Consider the following 13,722-nt stretch of genomic DNA (forward strand, 5'->3'; position numbering starts at 1 on the left):
TTTCGTTCACTACTTATTTATAGGTGATTGACGGAAAAGAATAGCTTTAATTTGATATTTGATTCATAAATGTGCGTTATGAACGTATAAATGGATCGAAATCATCAACCTGTTTGCACCAGTCTGCGAAGATGTTGCGGCCAGGTGAAAGACGGCAACCGTGATTTTTGAGAATCTTTATATGATTTGCCATGATGTAGACTACATTTTATATAAATAACAAGTGAACGAAAGGTTTTCCGAAAAACCAATTAGAAAAAAATTAATTATAAATGCTAGCCGCCATATTTTTACTGGCAACCCAGTCGATATATATTCTCCTAATTATAAATATACATAAAATTTCAGTTTTAGCAAAAAAACCATGAACGCACTAATCCTGCGGTGGGATCTTATACTATATCCATTTATTGCATTTGAGATCAACCATTCGACTAAGCATGCCTTGAGTCACGTCATAAAGTTATGTCTCTACTCAAACTCAAACATTTAATTATTAATCAAGGCTTATAAGAGTAGGTACTTTTAAATCGTCAGTTTAAATAATTATAATTAGCAAATAATTTGGAAAATCCAAAAGTGCACGCCTCATAATTTTTTTTAAATAAATATTTATTAATTATTATTTTTGTTTATTTAATAACAATTAAACCACATCGAATCAGACCCTGAAAAATGAAAGGGTTCTATTCCTGAGCATACTCAAGCGTAAGAGAAAAAAAAAGACTCGATTAGTAAAGTATTTCGGTCGCTATCGTGTTAACAAGAAAAAGGATCCGCACATACAGACACACGGACGTCCAAGACAGAACTTTTTTAAACTGTTTTTTAACTAGTTTAAATAACAAAAATGACATCAAAAATATCATGAACGTTAAAAATAGTGTTTTTTCTTAATATGTGTGTGTATGTATTATCTTACAAGTGCAATGTATGATACATAAAGACATTTTAAGTTTGAAAAATCAGATGTTTTGCGCGAAGTGACAGTAGTACCCACCTCAACGCTTCGCTTATGAGGCGTGCAATATGGTTAGTGTTTATTTCCAAATAAGAAATTTTTCAATATATTTTGCTTGACTAGAATGTGGTGTCACTGAACCTGTAGCCGGTCTTAAAAGACTAACGAAGTAGACAAATACCGTACATATTTATTTTTGATTGGACCATAAAAACTATAATAAACTTCAAGTTTTTCAATCAGCTGATTTTACTGTATCAAATTATGCAATTTAAACGAGCACGATTCTTACGCCTACGCTCTAAATAAATCATGTATTTTTAATTTTAATATTTTAATTTATCTTTCCCACTAAACCTAGGTACTAAATTATACTAATATGTATTATAAATGCGAAAGTTTGTGAGAATGGATGTGTGTGTGTATGTTTGTTACTGTTTCACGAAAAAACGCGGAACTATGCGGGTTTTTTTTTGAAAATGCGGGCGAAGCCGCGGGCGGAAAGCTAGTACGCAAAGTAATAAATATAAAATAAGCCAATAATTACATAAATAATAAAGTAATATAGGCTTATACTATCTGTCTCTGTTAAAACTAATGAAGAGTAATTACATTATTTACTTACTACAGATAATATAATACTTTACATTAGTAAAATATTATGTTATTAAGGTAATCTATACTAATATTATAAAGAGGAAATGTTTGTAATTATGTATGTGTGTATGGTTTTCACTTTTCACGCATAAATTCAGTAGTTTATGCGTGAAAACCATGAAAGAATTTTGAAATTGGTCCAGTGACCGATTTCAAAATTCTTTCACCATTAGTAAGCTGCATCTTCACAGAGAAACATAGGCTATATTGAATTTTCAAAAAAATTAGAGATCGTTACCAAAAATGCAATAATGTAACCCAAGGTGTGAAAATTCCTTAGTAAAAATTCTGTCATCGCGTGCGCTGCGGAATCTGTTCCTTGAGTTACGAGGATGGTTCTTATGAAAAAAAAAAAACGGAAACATGTACCACGGGCGAAGCCGGGGTGGACCGCTAGTATATAATAAATATAAAGGTATTTACCTTTACATACTTATTAACATCTGATAGGTATTTTTTATACCTAATTAAAATATGCGTTGAGTTCTTGAGTCTATACTTTATAGCTGTTTAAGTTCAGTCTGCTCACAACCACGTTAACTATAAAGCGAATCATTATTTTATTAAATTATAATAATAAATAAATATATATTTTAATCAATTGATAACACTTATTTTCTACTTCCACTTTCTGTATTTATAGATACATTATTTGAACGTTGGCTTTACATTGTCTAGATACATTTTATGATAGAAAAAAGAAAAATAAAAGAGCTAGCTTTTCCACAATAGTTTTATTTAATGTTTGGGCACAGATTAGATAAGGTTTGGACTAATTATTTTCCGCTCGTAAAGAAAGGTGCAATAAACATTATTAGGAATCTCTATGGAAGTAGGTTGGTTTAATCGTCAGATTAACTCAACATAAAACGGGCTATACGCACTTCCTTATATACTAAGATTACAGTAAAAAGCTAATAAAAATGATTAACACGTAAATTTAACGAAATTTCGTTTAGCATCTCGCTTACTTTCCGACATGTGTTCATTCAATGTGGTTGTGTCGATCGTTATAAGGTAATCATTGCTATCTAATATTATAAATATGTATGTTTATTATTTAAATGATAGTGTGTTTGTTTGTGTGTCTTTCCCGTCACAACAGAGCAATTAAATGGTATGATTTTTGTGTGTTGTGTTAATTAGGAGGCCACTTTGGTAGTGAAATTTCTTTAGGTGCGTTAAGAGTAAAATTTCAAGGTCGCGTCATGGCAATACTGTCACGTCATGGAGTAAGGGATTTGTATCTTTAAATCTTGTCAAAGAAGTTTCACTTCTGACACGTCTGCTCAGTACACACGCTAGATTACACGCTTTTAGCTGTGCGGAAAGCTAGCTTCTTTTATTACGTATAAGTTTATATACCTAACACGTATAATTTACAGACATATTGTTATCTTTGAATTATAACAAAAAAGATAGGTAACAATAGCTACATATAATTACGCTAATAAGCTACTGTAATAGCAAGAACAATCAATATAAATAAAATAAATATTTATCTTTTTGTTGTTTTATAGAACTGTATAAAAACGATATAAACTGTGACTGGAGAAAATGTAGCTTTCTGCTGACGAAAGAAATTTTGTACTCGGTCCAGTAGTTTTTGAAAACATTACAAAAACACAAATGTTTACTATTTATAAGAAGTTATTGGCAGATAAATATGTAGATATAGATCTCATAATTTGAATTGAACATTGTATAAAGGTATTTTAATTGCTATTACTCGTACCAAGAGTAGGTATCTATATTATCAGCGGAAATTCTTATATGAGCCAGCTCTAACACAAGAATCTAATTTCTAAACAATTTATATTTTTCTTTTTTATCATACTTTACGTGAAAAAAAATGTTTTACATCTAAAATGTATTTGCTGTACGATTAGAAATAAAAGAAAAATACGCTCTAATAAATATTTATTTCATAAAACATATTGCTTTAGGACTACCTACAAAAAACAACAATAAACCTCTTAAACAAACATAACAACAAATTTTTCACAGTACATTACTGCTGACGTCAGCATGTTCCAGTAATTTTCCGCCAAATTTCAAATTTGGTGCAGCGACCTCCTCCTACCAGATAGAAGGCGCTTGGGATGAAGATGGTAAGGATCTTTTAAAATATTATAATTTTTTTTTTAATATTTGATTCACGAAGGTAGACAGACTAGACGACCATGGCACCTCCGTTGGCATTACAATGTTATTAGTAAATCTGCCCTACAAGTTTTTATAAGTACTAAGTAGGTATAGTAAATGTAGAGCTTCTTATCTATACTAATATTATAAAGCTGAAGAGTTTGTTTGTTTGAACGCGCTAATCTCAGTAACTAATGGTCCGATTTGAAAACTTCTTTCGGTGTTAGATAGCCCAATTATCGAGGAAGGCTATTAGGCTATATATCATCACGCTAAGACCAACAGGAGTGGAGCCACGGGGGTGAACCGCGGGGAGCAGCTAGTTATTCATAATAATAAATAATGAAAATAAAATGTCTTTAACCTTATTTAATTCTGAGATATTATTTTTTTCGTTTATATTGCATGTTTTCCTTAAGTTTGCTTAGCCGGCTTTGAATGCTTCGTTTGTTTGTTTTATTTTGGTTACTAAGATTATCACTAAACATGTATTCATTCCAAGAATTAGACGACCTTCTTCGAAGGGAAGGTCATAATACGAAAAAAACAATGTTCCTGCATTCCCTTCTTTTGTACCTAACAAAATGTGCAAAGAAGTACCGAATATTTTGTTATGAATAAATGAAATGTCTATCTCTATCTTTTTTACTAACAGCGGTTCGCGGTTTCACCCGCATGGCTCCGCTCCTGTTGGTCTTAGCGTAATGATATATTGTAGCCTATAGACTTTCTCGATACATGGACTATCTAACACTGAAAGAATTTTGCAAATCGGACCAGTAGTTACTGAGATAAGCGCGTTCAAACAAACAAACTCTTTAGCTTTATAATGTTACTAGATTTCCGCCCGCGGCTTCGCCCGCGTTTTCAAAGGAAAACCCGCATATTTCCCGTTCCCGTGGGATTTCCGGGATAAAACCTATCCTATGTGTTAATCCAAGTTACCCTCTATATGTGTGCTAAATTTCATTGTAATCGGTTCTGTAGTTTTTACGTGAAAGAGTAACAAACATCCATACAAACTTTCGCCTTTATAATAGTAGTAGGATAGTATAGATTAATTTAAATTTTTATTTTACCAGTACCTATTTTATGGCAAATCAATAAATATAGTTAAGCAAATCTAACTGTTGTGCCATCGATTACAATGTAACACATTACGTAACACGTTACACATGTCGTTAGCCTTCTATCTAAGTATGACCCCAATGTGAACATAGATTTCACCGAATACGAACATTCGGCCGAATATTCGGTAAAACTTTCACCGAACCGAATATTCGGTACAGCTTGATACTTATATATTGCATTAAGTTATTATCTTTTTACCAACCTACTTTAATTAAAAATAAAGCTTCAGTGACGAAAAAACAGAAAGCTACACTCTAAAATACTTACCTCATTACACTGTACTCTCAAATCATAATAATACACGGGTCTTAAAAGTAAAAACGTTGAGTATCACTTAACACTTTGCCGAATATTAGGTGATTCAGCCGAATATTATATTCGGTCGATTATGAATATTCGGTAAAGCTGCCGAATATTCCGAATACAGAATATAAAATAAATATTCGGCCCATCTCTAATTATTATAAAATCTTTGCAGGTAAAGGTGAAAACATTTGGGACAACTTCGTTCATGAACAGCCTTGGCGGATCGAAGGCAACGCGACCGGTGACGTCACCACGGACTCTTACCACAAGTGGAGAGAAGATGTGAGGATCGCTTCGGAGATGGGACTGCATTTCTATAGGTTAGATATTTTTATTATAAGTACTACTAGTTATATATAAAATACAATACAATACAAAAAAGATTTATTGCAACCAACACAATGATATGTTTTTACATTATAAGACACAATAAAAAAAATACCTGCAATAAATTTTCAAAAATAAAATAGCATAGGATAACAATCGAAATTACAAAACTTCTGACAACAATTAAATCGCTTGCATTGTGGCTACAAAAGGCCCTGGCTCAGCATAATGTGGCAGAGGCAAACTCCACAACGCTGATTGAGTTTCAATAAACGTTTATGTTGAGTTTTCACGTATTTTAAGTTACTAATAGGTGCGAAATTTACTTTTGACCTAAATTAAAATACAATTTACCCCTCAGGTTTTCCCTAAGTTGGACTCGTCTCTTCCCAACGGGATTCACAAATGAGATAAACGAGGCCGGTGTGAAATACTACAGTGACCTGATAGACCATCTCCTTGAAGTTGGGATTGAACCAGTGGTGACTCTGTACCATTGGGATTTACCTGTCAAGATGCAGGATATGGGTAATAAAGAGTTCAAAAATTATTGAAATGTAGAGATAGGTATATCGCAAGAATCACGCAATTTAAGTTATTTCTTCACTCAGTATAAAAGTGTTAAGCTAATCTTCAATTTATTAAGTATGTTTTTCGACGTCCGACGAGTCTGTAAATGTTTTCTTCATTGTAGAAAAATAGAAAATAGAATTATCATATTACAAACTTTTAGTTACGTAACAACGTGGAAAATTATGGATTTGCCGTATTGATTCGTGGTTTAGAAATAATGGATTCGCCGTATTGATTCGTGATTTCTTAGCAAGTTAAAATATTTCTTCATGATGTTTTTATCTTTCTTGCAGGTGGCTGGACAAACCCCCTCATAGCAGACTGGTTCGCAGATTACTCGAGAAAAGTGTTCGAATTATACGCAGATCGAGTGAAAACCTGGTTAACTATAAACGAACCCTCAATATTATGTGATATTGGGTATATGACTGGGACATTTGCTCCGGGGATTATCGAGGACCAGTTTGCACCTTACATTTGTACCAAAAACATACTTCTAGCTCATGCGAAAGCTTATAGGATATTCGATCAGGAGTTTAGACAGATCAGTGGAGGTAATCAAGTTTTTTTTATCCGATAATTGCATAATTGATAAATCGTAAACTAATGCTACTTAGTTGAAAATAATTCCGAATAACTTAAAATTAAAAAAATATAATATATTTTTAAAATTCAAGATAGTTACCACAGTTACCCAATATTAAAATCTATCGATATCAATTTATGTACAAGCACTACACATCTTTTTATATCTGTTATATCTGTATAATGAAACAGCAAGATTTCACATGTCCACTTATGAAAACATTGAAACAAAGTTAATCGTAGAAATGATTATGTTTATATATAAATCATACCAACCTGAAGGTTTTTTTACAATAATCTTGCAGGTCGCATATCAATCCCAAATCAGGCGCCATGGTACGAGCCGCTAACACAAGACGATGAGGAGGTCGCTGAAATGGCTATGGAACTTGCGGTACGAATCTTCTTGCTTCATATAAAATAAGAGCGTGTGTGCCGAGCACATTTGTCAGAAGTGAAACTTCTTTTGCAAGATTCGAAGATACTAAAATCGTCGCCTAGCTACGTGGTGTGACAGTATTACCATGACGAGACCTTTTTTTTTAAAGTGCAGAAATCTTGCATAGATACCCACGGGGAACTGGCCGTGGGTTATGTCGGATTTCTACCGACCAAAACCCCACTGCGTTCCGTTAAGCCGCATCAACGAGAGGGCTACGGGTATAGGTAGAATTAATCCGTGACCCCATCAGCGGCAGCCCGTCGCCGGGCCCAAACTAGCTAAGAGCCTGCCATGCCTTACCCTCATGGAGCGGCGTGAGCTAAACACGTCTCTCTCACATGACGGGACCTTGAAAATTCACTCATATTAAATTATGAAAGCTTTTTATTTAACCGTTATTCAATCGCCGAGACTCTCTTGTACTCGGAAAAAGTTCTAAGATCAAATGTAGAGCCAAGCGTCTAACTCTACACGTGTTTACTCCACAAGCCCTAGTAGATAATAATTTTGATCAGTAATACCTATACGTTAATAGGCACTTAGATTTCAAAGAATTTCTTAGTGGAATTCAAAATCAAAATAATTAAATTAAATTATCGTATTATGTAAATATTTATTTTATTTATACAATAAATAAATAGTTCATTTTATTCCTCGAAGTGTAATAAATATGTGGTTTTAATTAATTAAATTACGTTTTATTTTATAATTAACAGGCAGGTAGATTCTGTCATCCGATCTTTTCTAAAGATGGTGGATGGCCACCAAAACTAGAAAAACTAATGTTGAAGATCAGTCTCATGGAGGGACATACACGATCTAGATTACCTGTCCTTACAGAAGAAGAGAAAAAATTAATAAGAGGTAAATATCATTTTAACCAAGTTTGAGCTACCTAAACTCGATTTTTTTTAACATACCGATAAGTTTGGTTTGTGTATAATAATAAAGTAATCTAATAGAACAAGATAGTCAGTATTACAAATACGGCTCACAAGGAAAATATAATTTCTACAAATATGATGCCTATCAACAAAGAAAACTTCTAAAATTCCTTATTTCATGAGGAAACGGTAAAGCACTATCCTATACATTACATAACGTGGTGAAGTTCAGTTTAAAATATATATAAATCTCGTGTGACAATGTTTGTCCTCAATGGACTCCTAAACCATTTAACCGATTATAATAAAATTCGCACACCATGTGCAGTTCGATCCAACTTGAGACATAGGAGAGTTTAAACATGTAACATTATATTTTAATTTTATTTTAACAGGAACAGCAGATTTCTTTGGACTAAACTACTATACCTCTCGTGCGATACGACAAGCGAAGCCGGGTGAGAAGATAGGCCAGTGGTTCCTTGAGGGATCGCCAGAACTGAATGCGGTGATGGAAGTTCCGGCTGATGGCTATTATAGCTCTTCACCTCTTGTATATGTAAGTAATAGAAATCAAAATATACAAACAAAAACACAAAAATTGTTTATTGTGCTCCACAGAAAATTACAAATGAGATCAAATAAGTAAGCCAAAGAGCACAATATATTTGAACACGTATAAAAAATACATGCAGATGAACTACTCCTCCTTTTGTTTTTGCAAGTTAGTTTATTGTAATATTGTGATCAGGATCAGTTTTTATTAGAGAATTGAAAAAAGGTATTTTAAAAATTTGTTGGCACATAAGAAGGTTCACAAATAACAGAATTTAATGATTTTATTTAAAAAAAAATGTAATTTATAGAAGTATTTCATTCGAATCTGGGAATATAAGCATGATAAATTCGTTTATTGTAATACTGTGCTTAAAGGCAACAGACACTTCCCTAAAGTTAATTATACCTCGAAAAGCATGGTCATTATTTTGTATATTTGTATTTATCCTATAAAAAATATTGTAGATATATCCTGAAGGCCTGCGCAAACTGTTGAGCTGGATTAAAAAAGCATATGGAGATTGGGAGATCTTCATCACAGAACATGGCTACCCCACCTCTGGGCTGGAGCTCAATGACTATAATAGGGTCGTTGCCATTGGAGAACACTTGGAACAGGTAAACATTCTTGTTCAGTGTAAACATTTGTAAAAAAAGTTATTTGTAACTTTAACACGCTAGAACTATTGAATGGATGGATATTTATAAGTTTTATAGGATTAAAATACTTCATAATTGAGATGTTTTGAAATAATTTGAAAAAACCGATGACGAGGCGGGATTAGAATCCGCGTCTTTACCTAAAAAAATATTGATTCAGAAAATAGAAACATATTTTATTTCTCGATAAAGATGCATAGGTATTCGGATTTCGGGATTGTTTGTATATTTAGGATATCTCCCGTTATAGTTTGCCGTATAACTTAGGTACTTTTATGATTTAAGTTTACGTTTAGCATGAAAGCTCAAAGAAGGCCTATGTTTTTTTTACGGTGAAGAGGAATTGCATTCTTTTACAGTTATATGTACTAACAATATCACTTTCCTTAGGTCCAACGTTCTATAGAGGATGATGGAGTGAATGTGACTGGTTATACGCTCTGGTCCCTGTTAGATAATTTCGAGTGGGCAAGTGGTTTCTCGTAAGTATGTATAGCATAGTTGACAATAATATTTTACATGCAACATTGTGTGGAGATGGATGGAGGTTTATTATAATTTCTGAAAAGCAGCTTATCAGATCGAGGTGAAATTTTACACAAATTTAAATTAATGGTGGATAAGTATTAAAAATAAGCCTAAAGGATATTTTTACACTATATCACGCTATAAAAGGCAAAAGCCAAGTTGCCTCTGGTTAGGAATAGACTATCTTGAATTTGTCAAATTTCATCCAGATTCAATATGCAAAAATTTGTAACAGACATTCCCTGATAAACATAAACACATAAACTTATGTGTTTGTATAAGCAGTAAGATTATTATTTATTCACAAATCTTTACGAACTATCTTCAATCTGTTTTGAACTTATTTAAGTTGCAAAGAAGTTCTGCTACCACATTTCCATTGACATATTTCTTTTCACAGACAACGATTTGGTGTTTACCAAGTTGACATGGACGACCCAGAACTTAAAAGGATACCTCGATTGTCCTCCAAGTACTATACTTGTGTGATTAAACACAACACATTTGATGTACCAAGTACCTGCTTCAACCAATCAGAAAGCGTGATTCGTGCTACGAGGCAATCTCTACCGAATTTCCCGATCCCTAACATGGGAGAGAGCGTTAGCTTTTTCAAGGAAGTGTATGAAAATAGACGATGCATTGTAAAAGTTATGAAATTGGGGGCTAAAATGATGGCATTAGTTGGCGCGAATAATTAGGTGTCTATGTTTTTTTACGCACATCAATTTGGAGGTCTCTATGATCAAATTAAAAGACAGTTTATGTAAATAATTATCGTTATGGTTTGCTGATGTAAAGTTTGAATGAATAAATTTAAATATAATATGAATTATAATTATTTATTGATATCAGAACTTGGTGTTTTATTTAACCTAAGACCCTATTTGAGACTACGATTACGAACTACGTTTTTTTTATAATTTTCTAACAAAAAAAAAAAAACAGAAATCCTGTCCTGTTCGATTATTTTTTGTCATGTTTCCGAATTCCGATACGTCGATACATTATAATAAATTTTCATTTAAATTTTAACCCTCAACTACCTGACCGGAGTCTCTCAGACTCCAGCAGTCTTATTTTTGTCTATATCTTTACAAGCAAATGTATTTGAACGGTGTGCGTCCGTGTACCTTCGCCGGTCGCCCCTCTGCCTGCAGTACCGCCCCTGAACTCGTCGAGGTCATACGCGCGCGCGCTGTGTTTTGGTGAGTAAAAAACTATGTCGTGGAGTCTGAGAGACTCCAGGTAGGTAGTTACGTGACTTTTTCATGAAACTTTTTTTTTCTGTTTTAGTTCAAAATGACCTCGAATGATAAAAATATTGATCGTTGGTTGGAGGAGGACCTTTCCTCGAACGAAGAAGAATGTTTTGATGAACTGTGCAGTGGACACGAGGAAGATATTGAAGAAAATTGTGTTCTTCCCTGTGATTCTGCATCTGATACAGAGATGCAGATGCAGGATGTAGTTATGAAGCACCTGAAAAGTTGGCAATACGCAAGTACTGCTTCACATGTGACCCGAAAAAAAAAAACTTAAGACGCAGTACTTGTGTTTCATATATAAGAAGCCTACATGCCTGCAGTGCTCCTACACGGCGTGCTCAATATGCCGGGAAAAATTGTAAAGTTTGAGCCTTGCAATTTTATAAAAAAAATTATTTTTTGCCAAAAATTTGTGTCACATCATGTTGATTAGTTACTAAACTTTAAACAATTTATGAAGAGAGTTCCTAATTTTTGTTAGTTTTTTTAAAGATCTCATTTATTAAAAGTGTAAAAATTTTTGAAAACATTTTGCTTACTTTAAAAAAAAGTGTAGTTTTTAAGTATAAGCCGGTTAAGGTTATATGTATTTTTTTTACTTTTAAGAAATAAAGAAGTGTTCAAGCTATAGCATGTTTCTTTTAATTTATTTTCATTTATAATAGTTTTTGTTTATTAAGAGTTCAAAGTATGGGAGTCTGAGAGACTCCAAGTAGGTAGTTACGTATAAGAAATTAGGGTCAGGTAGTAGAGGGTTAAAATTATACACTATGGAGAGCCATTCTAAGGGCATTGCTCTCATAGGAATGTTCTAATTTTCCTTTCCAGAATTTCGAGGCAGGGTAAACTTCCCCTAGTTTTAATTTTTTTTTTTGGTATATCAATACTTTAGCAAATAGTTAGCTATATTGTTTACATGCATCATATTCTTGTAAAAACTAAAAGGCGTTGTTTTTGGTAAACAGAAGGTACTCGATTTAAATTGACTTATTATTATTTTTCTCTTAATTATATTCTGGTATCCCCAGAAAAAAATTGGTTTCTAGAGAAGTTACGTTCGTGGGTAAAAACACGCCACAAGTCTATTAGAGGTCGTTAAAGAATTTAAATGGGTTGTTGATTCATTATTACGAAAATAATGGGATCTTTAATATGCTGATCAAGGTATAATTAAGTCATATAATAAATAAAACTATTAAGAAGCTTCGTCCTTAAAAAATACTTTATATGCGTAATAAACGTGATTTACTTTAACGATGTTTAATAAATGTAAAAAAAAAACGAAATCAATTCATATGGGAAGAAATATGTAGGAGTTGTATACGTAGTATATTATTATTAGTCTGTGGTAGGAGTAATTTTTTTTCAGTTTAGTTCATGTACAGTAATTAATCCATACTTACTTATATAATAAATGCGAAAGTAACTCTGTCTGTCTGTCTGTTAAGCCTGATTCCCATGGCATGTTTGCTTCACAAACCCGACCGCGCCACACCACACCACATGCCATGGGAATCGGTGCGCCTGTGGACGTCTGCCGAGGCCCGTGCTATCCATTGGAAGTCGGTAAGATCAAAGGTGCGGTGTGGCGCGTGCCGTCTGTAGCGCGTATGCGTCGGTTGTAATCATTCATTTCACCTGCGGCCGCGTATGCGAGTACACGTGCTGATAGAGTGGACGAACGAACTTATTTTCGAGTTTTTAACTTTGTACGAAAATGAACCAGCTCTATGGAATTGTTCAAAACCTCAATATAAAAATAGAAATGATGTTAATGATGCCTGGTTACGAATAAAAACCCACTCACATGGAAATATACCTATCGTTGAATTAAAAAAAAAAGAAAATTTATTAGGTATTACCGTGCTCGCCAGTGCTTGCCATACGCACACATGCCGTGGGAACGCTCAGTTCAAATCGCGACGGATGGCGACAAGCGCTTGTCGTCTGCCAATGCTTGTGAAGCAAACATGCCGTGGGAACCCACCTTTACTCAATCACGCCTAAACTACTGAACCAATTTGCATGAAATTTGGTATGGAGATATTTTGATACCCGAGAAAGGACATAGGCTATCTTTTATTGCGAAATATGTACCACGGGCGAAGCCGGGGCGGACCACTAGTGTTACATATTTTTAATACATAATAGTTATAGTTTAAAAAAAAACAATATTTCTCAACATAAGTTTTTTCCAACTTGAGTGAATTGTTTTTGTAATTAAACTTTGAATATAAACGTTCCTAATCGTAATACATTTCTAAAACTCCCTTGGTATTCAATTCAAATGGTATTACCACAAAACAATTCAATATTTTAATTTATAGCCTAGTACTACAAAACAATTTAAACACAGTCTAACTTTAAACCGAAATACGATAAAACCAGATTAGTGGTAATAAGTAACCGATAAATTCAAGATATAAATTAATTTGACATCTTGCAATTAATTCAGTGTATTTAATCTCTTTGTATTAATTGTATTAATATATTATGTTGATAATTACAACAAAAAAAGTCATAGTTAGATACTTAATAATTTTTTTTCGTGTGTGCACGTGTGATGCACACGTAGGAATGCACAAAAAATGTAATTCATTGGAATTACATTGATGGATTTTTTTTGTACTAATTCTCATTTTCTCTCTCTATATATGGAGCTTAGTCGGTAGCCGATTCTCGCTCCGTTTGTCCACA

At 33.4% G+C, this 13,722-nt stretch overlaps 2 protein-coding genes across 3 annotated transcripts in view; both read left to right on the plus strand.

Moving 5' to 3' along the window:
• The window catches only part of LOC149477485 (myrosinase 1-like), a 305,300-nt gene that overhangs the window by 60,112 nt on the left and 231,466 nt on the right, over nucleotides 1-13,722 (plus strand). The gene's annotated exons all lie outside the window — the stretch shown is intronic.
• Nucleotides 2,538-10,614, plus strand: LOC149477488 (myrosinase 1-like). The gene is made up of 11 exons (XM_089710519.1): nucleotides 2,538-2,635; nucleotides 3,626-3,729; nucleotides 5,373-5,520; nucleotides 5,889-6,055; nucleotides 6,394-6,654; nucleotides 6,991-7,079; nucleotides 7,844-7,991; nucleotides 8,407-8,570; nucleotides 9,035-9,187; nucleotides 9,620-9,711; nucleotides 10,158-10,614. Exons 1-11 carry the CDS (start codon nucleotides 2,598-2,600, stop codon nucleotides 10,456-10,458), a joined length of 1,665 nt encoding a protein of 554 aa, XP_089566645.1. The 5' UTR covers nucleotides 2,538-2,597; the 3' UTR covers nucleotides 10,459-10,614.

The sequence above is a fragment of the Colias philodice genome, chromosome 25 (assembly GCF_061535455.1).
Source record: "Colias philodice isolate Cphi_HAF_F1 chromosome 25, ilColPhil1 Martin Lab GWU primary, whole genome shotgun sequence".
Classification (NCBI taxonomy): domain Eukaryota; kingdom Metazoa; phylum Arthropoda; class Insecta; order Lepidoptera; family Pieridae; genus Colias; species Colias philodice.

Excerpts from the sequence above, each read along its gene's own strand:
- LOC149477488 (XM_089710519.1), top strand. The coding sequence starts at position 2,598 with ATGTGTTCATTCAATGTGGTTGTGTCGATCGTTATAAG. Across the intron at positions 3,730-5,372 it reads AGGCGCTTGGGATGAAGATG|GTAAAGGTGAAAACATTTGG; the intron begins GTAAGGATCTTT and ends AAATCTTTGCAG. Across the intron at positions 5,521-5,888 it reads ATGGGACTGCATTTCTATAG|GTTTTCCCTAAGTTGGACTC; the intron begins GTTAGATATTTT and ends TTTACCCCTCAG.